Here is a 14,712-nt window from a genome sequence, read left to right as displayed (position 1 = left end):
CAGGAATAAGAACGTTTAACATTCACCATCACGCCAGGTTGAATTAAAGGCGATATCCAGGCAAAACGTAGCAATAACAAGGTTTTATTTCATCCTTCATCAAAGTAGCTGCAAACATAAGAAAAAAGAGTTCGCCATCACACCAGGTGGAATTCAAGACAAATATCCTGGCTAGTTTGTAGACATTGAAAGTATGTGCCCCTCACCTGGGAACAATAGTTCCAATGCCTCGGCCGACCGACTGAATTTTGAACCAAGTGTGGAATATCACTTGAGCCAAGGATTATATATTTCAGTTTCACGTGCCCGACTTTACCTCTTTATTTTCATAGTATTATTGGTTCTTTGTTTCATGTTGTTATTGTTATTTTACGTTTTAAACTTCTTTGTATTAATGCTTTTTAGTATTAAATTTATGTTTTTGCGGTTTGGGTTAGCGATTTAGCTTAAAGAGAAGGCCGTAGGCGTTTAGTTTTAATTTATGATATTTCGGTTTTGGGTTAGCGTTTTATATTAGAGAGAGAAGGACTTACTGCATATTCACGTTAATTCATGTTTTATCGGTTTGGGATTAGTGGTTTAGTTAGAGAGAGACGGTGATAACTTGTACTTATATTTTTGCATTCCCCATTTGTATGACCAACATGATAAGGACGAAGCATTTGTGCAACACAGTCATGAGGAAGGATACTACTTTGATTTCAAAGTCTGATTGCTGTGAAGGCGCAGTTGAGTCTACGTAGGAAGGTGGTCGTGGTAGATCAGATCTCTGTGATGTCTTCAGGTAATGTTGATAATGGCAGTGGAGCTGCTACACGTGATGAACAACACATACTACACTTTACATCAACATGCATAACAAACGTCAGAAAACGTCAATGTCCTTCTGGCATGTCATTCCCTCGCGTCTACCCATCAATTGGGTGTCTCACATATATATATATAGCTGTAGACACTACAGCAATAGACCTCTCCTTTCCCATATGCCACACCTTAGGGAATTGCAAAGATTTTACACGGCAAATCATGCACAGTTTACCGCCAAGTCGCCTCTGAGCCATTGCCAAGACTCGAGTTGGTTTACCTGTGCCAGCTACCGTTTCGCCACCATCGCCTCTCCTCTAGGGGCCGCCCCTTCACCCCCTATGCCACACCAGCTCTTCGTCCTGCTTCCAGCAGAAAATCACCACCGTTTGCGCTTGCTTACTGCCAAGTCGCCTCTGAGCCATTGCCAAGACTCGAACTGGTTTGTCTGCGCCAGAGTTACTATGCATTTTAAAAAGTTAATAAATATTTTATTAAAAGAGTTAGAACAACGCCGTTTTGCATGCACCTCCGCCATTGGATGGGTTTTCTGGTAATATAAACACAGTTATGCAGGATTTTCTGCAGAAGTATAGAAAAAAATGACGATTTTTTTCTAACAAATTGTGCAATATATATTTTAATGTTCAGGATAGATCAAATCTGACCACTGTCACCCACGTCAAAAGAGCTTTCTAATGATACCAATACAGGTATGTTGCAGATAGGTAAAACGTATTTAAAAGCAAACAAACACGCGATAAGGCAAAGCCTGAACAAAGGCCCATTTGAAAGGCCGCCGACACAAGAAGCGGCGGTATAAACCGACGCGTGTAACGTCTCAGCACAACGTCGCACATTTGGAAGCGTACTTTCAAGAGCTTTCTACTGCATTAGACATATTGAACATCAGGCCATGGACATAGAAATTATAGCCGAACACTACATCCGCTGATGTCGTAGGCATCGGACACAGAAGTGGCATTTTCAGATGTGTTTAGCACATTTGCAAAATGCTGCACATGTACGTGTTATACGTCGTTAGAAGGGCATTTTAAAGGGCTTTCATGTGAGTTATGGAAATAAAGGATCGAACGACAGGTATTGCTGCTTTGGTTAGATTCCAAACTATTGTACCTTTTAGTTCTGTCAAGCATATTCATTCCTGTATTGCTCAACTATCTAATGTTGCACAACAACATATTACATATTTCCAGAATCCCACATGAATGATCTTGCACATGCACTATATATATAAATATTAACGCCGCCGGTATAGCCGGTGTACATATTCATCTCAATTCCGTCAATCTATATCACGTCCAATATATTTTGCAATTCGCACATTAATACTTATGCAGCTCCACTACTGAATGTGCAACATGTGCGTATTATACATTGTCTAAAACACGCCTTAAATGGCATTCAAACGCACTATAGAAATGTATTTTCTAAGGCGATGTGTAAGAGTAGTAGCCGTTATATCATGACTGCATGATGTTGGCGAAAAATTGCTATATCACAGAAGAATTGAACTTCAGTAAAATTACACAAAACATCATATATTTGCATATTTGGAGAGAGAGCGTTTCCTCAGGTTCCAACAATGTATAACATGCATAGATACGACAAAGTAGGCTTCCAAAATGCAATGGCGGGGGCGACTTCCACCGGAACAAATTTCTTCCACGGGACCTACGTGGAAGAAAAACACACACAGCTTAAAATCACAGAAACCTTAATTGCTCGGCTATAAATATGCATAAAAACAAACGAAAACATTCCTCTTGTCGCTCCAGGATCCAGCTATCCAACAATCCAGCTATCCAGCATGCGCGTGTAAGGCGATTTATGCAGCTCCCAAGGGAGACGTGCTGAAATAGGTGATACAATCTGGAAGGTTCCTTAGCGCTGCCCAGGACTTTCTCTGGCCTGGGTACTTTATTTACACCACTGACGGCGCGGATGGCACGGATGGCGTAAAACACAATGCTGGACGTACAGACCCGTGCAAAAAGTATTCGGCACTTGACGTGATTTCCATAGACTTACATGCTATTTCAATGTAGCATAAATAATGTTCATGAAGTGGGTTTTGGAACCTGCCATGTTAACGGAGTTCTCGGCACTGTACATATGTTGGTTAAATTGTTGTCATTCGATGAATAAGCAACGGCAAATTAAACAGAAATTATGTGATTGTAGGTAAGATGATTCCTAACAAATATCCAAAATGTGACCTGAATCTTACGAAAATTAATTTCATGAAAATTATGTATGCTACACCAAATTAACATGTATGTCTGTGGAAATTACGTCAAGTGCCGAATACTTGTTGCACGACTCTGTATATGCATTCTCGAGACTGGTTATTTTATCCGACGTTGGCGTTTTATAGTTAAACTTTAAAAGTTAACTTTTATCCTGATTTACTTTAAAATTGATAAAGAAGGTAAGTCATATTGATTGGGGCTGTCTGTTGACCTGCTTCTCAATGTTACCATATTGTGTGGTAGTCAGCATACGAGGGGTGTCCCAAAGGTAGTGGGCCTAACTATATTCTCGATCTCCAATGTTAGAAAAGCTTCCTTTTTTTTTTTGAAGGAATCATTAGCAAGGCCATATCCAAAATTTCACATATGTGAGTAATGTGGTTAACGACATATAAGTCATCACAGCACATTGGGGTATAATATTTCTTTAAAACTTGCAGAGAGTGAAAAACGATCTGTCATTTTGTACCTCTTGGATAATGGTATGCCCTCAGATAATATCACATGAAATATGTTCAGTATGGATTGCTTTATTTACATTTAGACGGGGCTGTTTTTAAAGGACACCCCCATTTTAATCTTTCAAAAACATTGTGTCCAGATATTCAAGCTGGCACAGTTTACAATATATTGAAAGCTGACACTTGTGTGACCTTTCAGTATTTAGTTTTAACCCTTTGCATCATTTAGGAATAAGTGAAGACATTAGAATAAATTATGTCCTTATGATTACGTCATCTGAAAGGGGTTGGGTAGTGTCTGCAAAACAAGCTCTTTCAGTAAACATCATGGGGGGAGTTTAACTTTAACAAGCAATTTTAGTTTCAATTTTTATTAAACAAATATGTATCTTAAACGGCATTCACAATTTTGTATTTGACATGTGATACATTAAATGACAATTTGTGCAATGTGTTCAACATTTCTTAGTATAGTATATAAATATTGTGATGCACTTTATGACATGACAGACTGACACACCGTACATGAAGATGTTTTCACGATTTATTCATGCATTCCAGTATGTTTTAGATACATCCCTGAAGTCCATACATTGAAGAAACTGCATGTATTATATATAGTAACGTCAGTATATTATACAAAGTAGTAGAAGAATGAAAGTCGGGTTCCTAGGAATATTCTTAGATCTGTTTTTCTTAGATTTCTTTCGTTCAAACAATAGGATGACATCATTTAAATATTTGTTAAAATTGCAGTACTTAGTATATACTTATGCTTATATTACTGATGTCTTGACTTGAAACACAACTTGTTTTGAGTGATATATGCCATTATCGTCTCAGAACTTTGGAATTAATTAATTGAATTGAGTGGTAGAAATGCGTTATCTTACGAATAGTCGCCCATTCATCATCCCAGGATAATTGCCTTCTGAAATCACACCACATTACAGAATACTTTTGTTCGGAACTGACTACTGTGGTGGCATCGGGAAGAGAATTCAGTTTAACATGGCTGTGAACGATTTTGTGTTATCTTGACTGTTACTTTTCGGAAACTTCGAAATACCTTCAGTATTGTGCTGACACACCTATGATCAGGACAGAACCTCCTCCTAGATTCGAATAATCGAATTTAAACAATTAAACAACTTGGAATGGACAAAACACGAACGCAAAATACATGCCCATATGTTATAGACAGCATACAACGTCCCATCCACTCGGCGTATCCACTTCGCCTGTTACTACCTCCCTTTGATTAGGTCAGTTAGTTGAATGGCCTGACATATGGGGTCAGAGTACCTTATGGCACCGCAACTTTTAAAAGATAGAAATGTATATTCCCATAAGCATTAGACATTCTTTTTGTATAAAACATAATCATAAAAGTAATATTGGGAACACAAACAAACCATTAATGCCAGGGAAAGTACGTCAAAAGACAAATTCAGTTCAATTCAAGTCAAAACAACGGTGAAAATCAGAATGCCTTATGACACCGCAACTTTATAGATAGCAATACTAGCTCATTGATGATATACCCAGAAATTATTATGGCTAATCGAGAATTAATGACTGAAGACTGTGCTATCTACTCAAACTACAAACAGGAACAGGAGAGAAACTGGAAAAGACAAAATGATTATTTCCACAACCGTTAGACATTTTTCAAATAACACATAACCATAACGGTAATACTGGGAACACAAACAAGCCGTTTAATGACAGAGAAAAATCATTCGTGACTGTCTCACGAAACACATTCCGTTGAATTCACGACAAAACAGCAGTGAACAGCACTGCTGTCTAATTGAACTGGTACTGCCAAACAAATGTGTACTACCATGGTGATACCTTTGTATTGATACATATTGAGTTGGATACTAGAATACAATTGTTCATTACACATATTTCTTTGTTGTTTGCTTTTACACAGTTTTCTATTAAGGACTGATTCCCGGTTACATCTTGGGAATCAACACGTAACAACTGTCAGTATGCCTCCCTGCTGTGGCATCATATTCTGTCTGAAGTTATAATTGATGAAGTCAAAGAGTTAAATGCTTTGCAGATACATTTGATAAGTATTAAATCATCATAAATATCTTCTTCTCTTGGTCTTAAGTGGATTTACTTTTCGTGTGAAATCCTGAACAAATTTAAATGACAGTCCAAAGAGTCCAAAGTATCCAATCAATGGTGTAGGTTTTCTGGATTCTCTCATCAGTTAACAGCTTGTACTGTTAGCGATCTGCTTTGGAGGAAGACTGAGTTCCACCTGTCACCCACACATGCGCGATGACATACATATGGTCCTTTATCTCATCTTCAGTTATATATGGCTCTGCCAAGTACACAGTGACGCATTCACTGCACAGAGCCTCTAATAACAGTCATGTTCTCCACCGGACTACTGCTATGGATGCTCTGCATCACAAGCTCAGCTGCTGGTGAGAATTGCATACTGAAACCATGATATACAGTCCATAATGTCAAATAATGTCAAAGATATCTGATAAGAGTACAGTTGTATTAATCTTATGATCGCAAATGATTTTCTGCACATAGTGTTTAATAATAAAATGCATCTGTTTATGCTTTTAATACTCCAAGTTGCTGGTCAGTGTTAATTTTTCTTTAGATCCTAAAAGCTGTAAAGATATCTGATAGTACCGCAAAACACAGGGAATAGACAATACAGCGTTGATATCGTGTCCTTACTGGGGAAAACATGTAGCTTCTTCTACGTCACAGCTACATATTCCATGACAAAAGCTACAGACAATGACACAGTATCCTGGTACACGTATTGAGAAAATGACAAGAGGCTATTGTCGTCTTTGTAACAATAAGTAACAAAAATATTAGTCTAGCGGTAAAAATAAATGATAAAAGAATTATCGTATTAGTATTAGTGAAGACCTGTATTTTTCTTTTTCATCAATCAGGTTCAGCGATGTACCTCGGCTATCAGTTTAATTTTGCCCTATTGCCATTTATTGATTCAAGTAAAAAAGGGACAACGGCTGTTTTTCTATATATCACACATACAAGAGAAGGCAGGTGCAACGTGACAGACGTCGACGGGTCAGAGTACGATATCCAGCTGCCCGGGAACGACAGTGTGACACGGTTCCACCTTCCGACAAACAGAATATTGACCATGGGTACTGCTGTGGAGGAGCATCGTGCAGTGGAGCTTATTTGCACAACGGAAGTCAGTCTCACTGTCATGCACAGATTTCTTCCTGAGGGTGTTGCCGATGCATTTCCAGTCCTTCCATTGACGTCTCTCTCAACCAAGTATATCGTACCATCAGTGCCAAACGACGCTTTGCTCGGAGTGATGTCTGTTCATAACACCACAAATGTCACTGTTCATCTCAACTCCACCTGTTCCTACCCCTTCAGGGGTGATGATTACAAGCAGGGAAGCAATTTAAATATTGTCCTGCAACAAGGGGAGTTGCTCCAGTTTGCTTCTCAAAATAGTACCTCTGTCAGTGTATGCGATCTCGGAGGGACGGTTGTAGAGAGCAGTCATTCAGTTGCAGTGTTTTCAGGCGCTCCTGTGTTATGCTATCCTGAAAACCGATGTGATGGGGCTATGAGTCAAGTTCCCCCGATAGAAACATTGGGGACGTCGTTCATTGTGCCCCTGGTTCCTGGAATTGAACAATACAGCATTCGAATTACATCAGTGTATAATGGTACCAAAATCACCATGGACACATTCACAAGTGTTGAGTCTATCATCTTGAATGAAGCGAAGGTTTACGATAGCTACTTCAATAAAACATTTGCTGTATACATCACAAGCTCTCATCCAGTACTTGTCCTACAAATAGCCGGTACAACTGAGTACCAGGTGTTTACTTCGATCGTTCGACCAACTGATGCCTATGGCACTGACTATGTAATACCCGACATCCAGAGCAGTTCCAAGACGTACACAAGACAGGTCACTATCATGACAAGCTCAATGTGTAAATCACATATAAACATCAATGAAAACTGGTCAGATCGGTCAACAGATTCACAGACATTCGCCATAACCAGCTTCCACCCCACTTCCGGTTCTTTCGCCATTAAAAGTAATTCCTCAGTGTGTCCTTTTGGCGTACTCGTCACTGGTACAGCAGACAACGAGATGTATGGGTATTTCAGCGTCCCAGTGTATGATAACAGTGGTGGTGAGTATAGATTAGATTCTAAGCTCACCCGAGTGAGCATGTAAAATGTGTAGCAACAGAACGTCAGCGCCAGTTTTGACTGTCTTCATAAATAGAATACATTTAGTGTAAATAGTAAATGGTAAGAATCCATTGAATGGACAACTGAAAATCAGTGTTCGCCAAAAGGGGTTCACAATCAGCCTAGATGCCTAGAGTAACTGAAAACTGTGTATATATCAGAAACAATGTGCACCCATGTTTTACCCCCGCTGTAATAAAAATAGCATTACTCCTACTTGCATGTGTGAGCCTGTTATTATCAACAAAGAAACAAACAGTAGAGTGTTTTCTTATTAACTTAACGAGGTTGGATCAGTGTTGAATGTAGATTTAGACTTATCAATATAATATATTTTAACAACATTTTTTTCAGATTCAGCATTTGTGTGCTTTATCATAATATTGACCCTCACCTTAATTCTTGAACTTTATGTATAATGCTATAACTGCAGTACCTGTACATGTTTCAGTATCTCTGGAACACTCGGTTAACCTAACTTGCTCTCAAGACAACTGGATAGTCACCGTGAATACTCAAGACATCGCCACTGTATTCCCGACCTCTGTCAAGAAGAATATCTTCATGTCGAACGCCTTCTGTCCTGGCGTCCTGGAGGGAGATGTCCTTGTGTTTAATGTCTCCTACAAGGATTGCAACACACTTATCCAAGTATGATGTCCTTGTGTTTAACGTCTCTTGTAATGATTGCAACACACTTGTCGAAGTATGATGTCCTTGTGTTTAATGTCTACTACGATGATTGCAACACACTTATCGAAGTGTAAAGTCTTTATTTTTAATGTCTCCTACAGGGAGCTTTACTGAGGACTTGCATGTGGTAAACCATGATCAAACAACTTTCAACACAATTCTGGAACTGTCCCTTTAGTGAGATCGAGGGCTCAGTTTTTTCATTTACCATGATTGAATGACCCCGTAACAGAAACATGCTGCCTGTTTTGAATTTGCGAACTTGGAATCAATGGGACTGCAAATGTAAAACCAGCTGGTCGATGATCGAAGCCTTGGGAGGCTCCTGCGACGTTCTTACAAATATATATTGGGAAAATACATGCTCGTACTTCATACACATTGAACTTGACCAATAGATCATATGTTTCAGGACAGCAGCAATACAGTGACATTCAGCAACTATCTGATTGAATATGAGAGAGACGCACAGACAAATCTAGCGACAGGTGCAAAGTGGCGCTACGACTTGGGAATGTGTCTTTCAAAGACACGAAAAAGATAACTTAACGTTCGTTCCCGTTGACAAGTCCAAGGTCACCGTTCTGGGAACAAGCAAAATTCAAGGTCATGAGGCTGACATAAAGTTTTTCACAAATGCTGATTACACAAACGTACTGAATGTGACTCTGAGTGAGGTTCCTCTTGGGTCACGTGTCTATGTCCAGGTAGATACCAGTGTTGATGCCGATGTCAAACTGCTGGTGGACAACTGCTACATCACGACGGACATCACGAGTGGAAACTCGACATACGTGGCACTTATACAAAAGAGGTAAACTTATATCATTAATATCTACTAAAGATACCAATACACAACACCTTTCTGTGGTCAAATGTAACAAATGTCAGTGTTGCTATTACACATTCTTTGTACAGTTTGGTAATTATTTACAACTCTCATACTGATTCACTAAATCGCACAGTCAACGATGCAACCGATTCATCCACAAAGGCATCCACAACATAATGTAGTGTGAGAACACGTGGTGAAGATCACGTAAACTGTGTACATTAGCCGGCGAATTAGTGGCGGACTCTGAGAGTGTTCTTTAGACAGAATTAATAATTTACTTTTAAGAAGTGTAATCATAGACTTTTCTAGAAAATAGAAATCGAAAGAATACAACGCCCTATCACAGGGGCTTGTAACAAAAAACGCACTGAATAGAGCAAGCAGTTTCATGTGACATTTATGACACAGGCTCTCTTCAGAGCGTGTGTGTGTGTGTGTGTGTGTGTGTGTGTGTGTGTGTGTGTGTGTGTGTGTGTGTGTGACCAATGAGAGCGCAGGCTCTCTTTAGTGTGTGTGTGTGTGAGAAAAATAAGAGCGCAGGCTCTCTTTGGTGTGTGTGTGTGTGTGTGTGTGTGTGTACAATAAGAGCGCAGGCTCTCTATAGTGTGTGTGTGTACAATAAGAGCGCAAGCTCTCTTTAGTGTGTGTGTGTGTGTGTGTGTGTGTGTACAATAAGAGCGCAGGCTCTCTTTTATGTGTGCGTGTGTAGACAATGAGAGCGCAGGCTCTTCTCAGAGTTCGCGCGAGCGTGCGTGTGAAAGTGCGTGTGCGTGTGTGAGTGAGAGTGTGCGTGTGTGTGAGAGAGCGAGAATGCTTGTGTGTGTGTGAGAGAGAGAGTGCGTGTGTGAGAGAGAGCGAGCGCGCGTGTGTTTGTGTGTGTGATTTTAGTGTCTGGGAAAGAATAGCGGTACAGATTCTGAGCAGGGATATTTGCTCGGGATCGAAGACCCTAGCTCAAATGTCCGTCTTCGATTTTATGTGATCTATGTCGCATTTCGCAGATACTGTTTTGATAAGGGTACATACAATGATTATTGTCGAATTCGTCCTGAAACGAACTTGGAGTCTTGATCTCGTTACACCCCTTCCGGTTTATATAGTACTTATACCCCAATTGTGACAATATATACCTCCATGCAACGTTTTGGCGTTACAAGCCCCATGTGGTCCCAAGCAAAAACTGGCTTAACAAGATTTTAAAGGACAGGATTACTATACATCAATGGAGTTTGCATTCAGTGCAGGCTTGGTGCAAGGCTAGTGTAATACCAAATGTAATATGTGTTGCTTCAAGATTAGTCAAGGCAATCGTGAATAAGATCATGTTATGCTTTTTTATGATGACAGAACTGTTGCTTCACCATAGAGAGTTCCATGTGATTATTGTCCTTTGTGTGTTGGTACAGGTGTGAAGTCAACCTTCTAACGCACATCATTGGATATGTTGACAAGTTAACACGTTTCTACTTCGACGTCTTTGAACTGCCCCATCACCAGGACATGTACCTCACATGTGACGTCAGCTTCTGTGCACTCGTGGACTTTTCGCAAGAATGCAAAAGTGGCTGCAACAGCACAATTCCGTAGCAGAGTGAACCATTCACGTCAAATAAAAACAATAAGATTATTTTAGTTTCTGAAATGCAATCTCATGTTGCAAATTTTCATTTAATACCAAACTTTCAGCTTGTGTTCATGTATCGCTATAAGAAAATATAAATGTCGTAACACTCACTAAAACAATTACAGCACATATTTTCCTCTATGTGATTTAAGGTTTCAAATTTGTTTTTATAATCAAGTGGAAGGTCAGATTATCTTAAATTATAACTGACAATATGATTTTATCATCAATCAGATAATCAACTTCGAGACATCTGCATGTGAATGAGTGAGTGAGTCTGGTTTTACGCTGCTTTACACTCCTTTATTCCTGCAATATTACACATTCTGCCAAAGTGTGGAATCGAACCCGGGGTCTTCGCGAACGCTTTGACCATAAGACCCCCTGCATGTGACGTAGCGTGAAACATAAAAGATCATCATACTATCATCTAAATGTTACACAAACGTTTTCCATCGAAAATAAGGCCCTGTTGGATTCTGACTGACTATCTATTGGCGTTTTCCTCTTCACAGACGTGTGCCGTCCTTACAGAGGTGTTCATCTTGTACGTGGACGACGTCTATTGTTCTGCACACTGCACACAACAGAGGGGGCAGTGTGAGAGATATTGATACTTCTAGTCGCGTTGAAGTTGTCCCTGCTCGCCCATGAAATCACACTTTTACATGTCACATTTTTAGTCGGACAACGTCTTGAACCTAACCGTTATTGAGCGCTGCTTGGCCTTCCTCTGGGTACTTGACACCACTGACGGAGCAGTTGACGTAAGAAACACCGTCGGCCGTTTTCATTTTGCACTGTCTGATCAGATATCTTTCGACATGCTGGACGTTCGGCGGATACTCGAGGCTGGTTATTTTATCCGATGTTGGCGTTTTATAGTTAAATTTAATTAACTTTAATTAAATTTAATTATCCACATATGCTTTTAAATTAAGAAAGAAGATCAAGTCATACTTATTGGGACTGTCTGTTGTCGTTGAATATTACCATCTTGTGTGATATTTAACATCTGTAGAATGAAAAATAAAGTTATATGTAATGCTATCAAAAGTACTAGGTGACAAAGGGTTATCATCGTGTAGGAGCGTCTATTTCGTTAAATGTTTTGTAGTAATCAGCACATGCTAGACTCAAATATAGACCTTATCATGACTTCTCTGACAGCAGAGGTTATCATTTGAACAGTTTTATCTAAAATGGTTCAACCTAATATAAGATAAATTTTGAAAGCATAAATATTTTGGGGAAAAAGAAAGATGATTCCTAACAAATGTTCCAAATTTGATTTGAATCTGACTTAAATTAAATTCATGAAAAGTATTTATGCTACACCAAATTAACATGTAACTCTGTGGAAATTACGTCAAGTGACGAATACTTTTTGCACGACTCTGTATATGCATTCTCGAGACTGGTTATTTTATCCGACGTTGGCGTTTTATAGTTAAATTTTAAAAGTTTAACTTTTATCCTGATTTAGTTTAAAATTGATCAGGAAGTTAATGCGTAAGTCATACTTATTGGGCTGTCTGTTGACGTGCATCTCAGTGTTACCATATTGTGTGGTAGTCAGCATATGTAGAATGGGTTAACAAAGGGTTAATCATCGTTTAGGAGCGGCTGTTTCTTTAAAGTTTTGTAGGAATCAGCACATGCTTGCACTGAAATATAAACCTTATCATGACTTCTCTGATAGTGGAGGTTATCATTTGAACAGTTTTAACCTAATATAAGATACATTTTGAAAGCATAAATATTTTGGGGAATGTAGAATATCGTTTAATATTAAACGAATATGTACCTTAACAGCATATAACATTTTAATATTTGTAATACATGTGCCATGTTCTAAATAGTAATATTGTGATGCATTTTGTGACATGACAAACTGTCACACTATACAAGGCAGATGTAATCACGATTTATTCATGCATTCCAGTATATATTTTAGATACAATCTGAAGTCTGCTTCATATATTATGTATATTATGCAAAGTGGTAGAATAATGACTGTAAGGTTCCTATTCGTAGATCGAAAATCTGCTTTTTCTTTGATTTCCTTTCTATTGTTCAAACAATTGGATGACATTACTTCATTTGTTTGTAGCATTTCGAATCTCTTGCTTAAAATGGCAGTAAGTAATATATACTACTCAAAGCTTAATACGCGATGAAATAACTTACATCTGGGCTTCTTTAACTTGTTTGAGTAATATAGGTCATTATTGTCTAGGAACTTTTGGGTGAATTAATGGAATCCTTTGAGTAGTCGCCAATTCATCATCCCTGGAAAATGGCCTCCTGAAATCTCAACAGAATACATAATACTTTTGTACGGGACTGACTATCGTGGCGAACGCACAATAATACAGTCAATTTTAGCATCCCTTAACGACGATTCTATGCTATCTTGACTGTTACATTTCTGAATGTTTGAAATACTTTCAGTATAGTGCTGCCACTCCTATGATCACGACAAACCCTCCTCCTCGTATTGAATTAAAATAATGAAAATCTGGAATGGAGAAAACACGAACGTATGTTGCGACCAGAACTGGGATAACTAATATGGAGAATTATACGTCTTACTGTCAACTATGTATTTAATCGACAAACAATTATTAAGATCAAAATCAGCTGCACAACTCGTGTCCTTTATTTTAACTACTGATTGCAAAAAATGCCAATGGCAGCGCTCCATAGTCGATGCCGCCATAATAGCTAAATAGAGCAGCGCAAAAAATTTAGAAACGTGAAACTGAAACGAAATAGAATTCATTTTCATGCGCTTTACTGTAATTACTCTACTAGCTTAAAATAAGTGAGCGACCAATTAATGTTCCTGGTTGTGGATGCTGAATTTAAGTGTCAGGTGTTTTTCATTCATTTTTTATTCATAATGATTCATTCATTCCCAGAAACGGTTACTGCTCAACTTGAAATATGACTTTCTTGCAATATCTAATGATATTTTAAAATATAGCTAATTATTCCTTTTAACAATATATGTATATGCCCACAAATAGAACCAGAAAATATATGTTGTGAATGGTATTGGATTTTGATTTTATAGTTGAATAATTATGCTAATATTTGTAAAAATATAGTAAGTTGTATCTAAATATCGGCAAGCCTGGCCATTTTTGCACAGTGTTTTATGTAATGATACAGTAAATAGTTTCTTTTAAAGTAAGAACGGGGAATAAAAGAAAACTAAATTATGTCATAATTATTTTTTTAATGATGTTACATCTATTCTTGATGGGTATGTAAGTATAACAATTCAAGTTTGTTTGGGGGATTTAAGACTTCTAAGTTATTTGTGTTATGCCATTTGTGAGAGTATATAAGAGATTGGTATGTTGCTTGGTCATACTTTTCAGAGAATATTTCTTATGAAATACTCGAAAAATATACGGGTTCATGTACACATTCATGACACTGTAAAAAGAGTGGTGATCTATTATTTATAATGGTAGGGTGTATTCAGTAACACACCATCACACATAATACTATGCTAATAATGCTGAGTTAAAGGTCCAGTTAAAGTTCTCATCCCCAAAAGTTCACATGGCCCCCTAAGCAGTTAGTGGCTCCCTATTTTTATAACATGTTTAGCCTCCAAGTAATGTTGTGTTAATATTACTGCTATTAGCATATAAGATTTGCCAGTAATGATCATTTATAGCTTTCATCATTATTGTGTACATGGAAGCTGTTTGTAACAGACACCAGACATACAAGGCATAATTACTTCAG

At 38.3% G+C, this 14,712-nt stretch overlaps 1 protein-coding gene across 1 annotated transcript; it reads left to right on the top strand.

The window, feature by feature from the left end:
- The first annotated feature begins 5,882 nt into the window (after positions 1-5,882).
- LOC124275043 lies at positions 5,883-10,950 on the top strand. Its single transcript, XM_046710517.1, has 5 exons — positions 5,883-5,991; positions 6,490-7,734; positions 8,247-8,446; positions 8,901-9,302; positions 10,730-10,950. Exons 1-4 carry the CDS (start codon positions 5,937-5,939, stop codon positions 9,030-9,032), a joined length of 1,632 nt encoding a protein of 543 aa, XP_046566473.1. The 5' UTR covers positions 5,883-5,936; the 3' UTR covers positions 9,033-9,302; positions 10,730-10,950.
- The last annotated feature ends 3,762 nt before the right edge of the window (positions 10,951-14,712 follow it).

This window comes from Haliotis rubra, unplaced genomic scaffold, assembly GCF_003918875.1.
Source record: "Haliotis rubra isolate DU_JTF1 unplaced genomic scaffold, ASM391887v1 Scf1976, whole genome shotgun sequence".
NCBI lineage: Eukaryota > Metazoa > Mollusca > Gastropoda > Lepetellida > Haliotidae > Haliotis > Haliotis rubra.
This window is presented reverse-complemented; position numbering and strand designations above follow the sequence as displayed.

What these genes read in the sequence shown, in the direction of transcription:
- LOC124275043 (XM_046710517.1), top strand. Translation starts at nt 5,937, where the DNA reads ATGTTCTCCACCGGACTACTGCTATGGATGCTCTGCATCACAAGCTCA. An exon ending in CATCACAAGCTCAGCTGCTG is followed by an intron (nt 5,992 to 6,489) that starts GTGAGAATTGCA and finishes TTCATCAATCAG; the next exon opens with GTTCAGCGATGTACCTCGGC. An exon ending in ATTGCAACACACTTATCCAA is followed by an intron (nt 8,447 to 8,900) that starts GTATGATGTCCT and finishes CATATGTTTCAG; the next exon opens with GACAGCAGCAATACAGTGAC.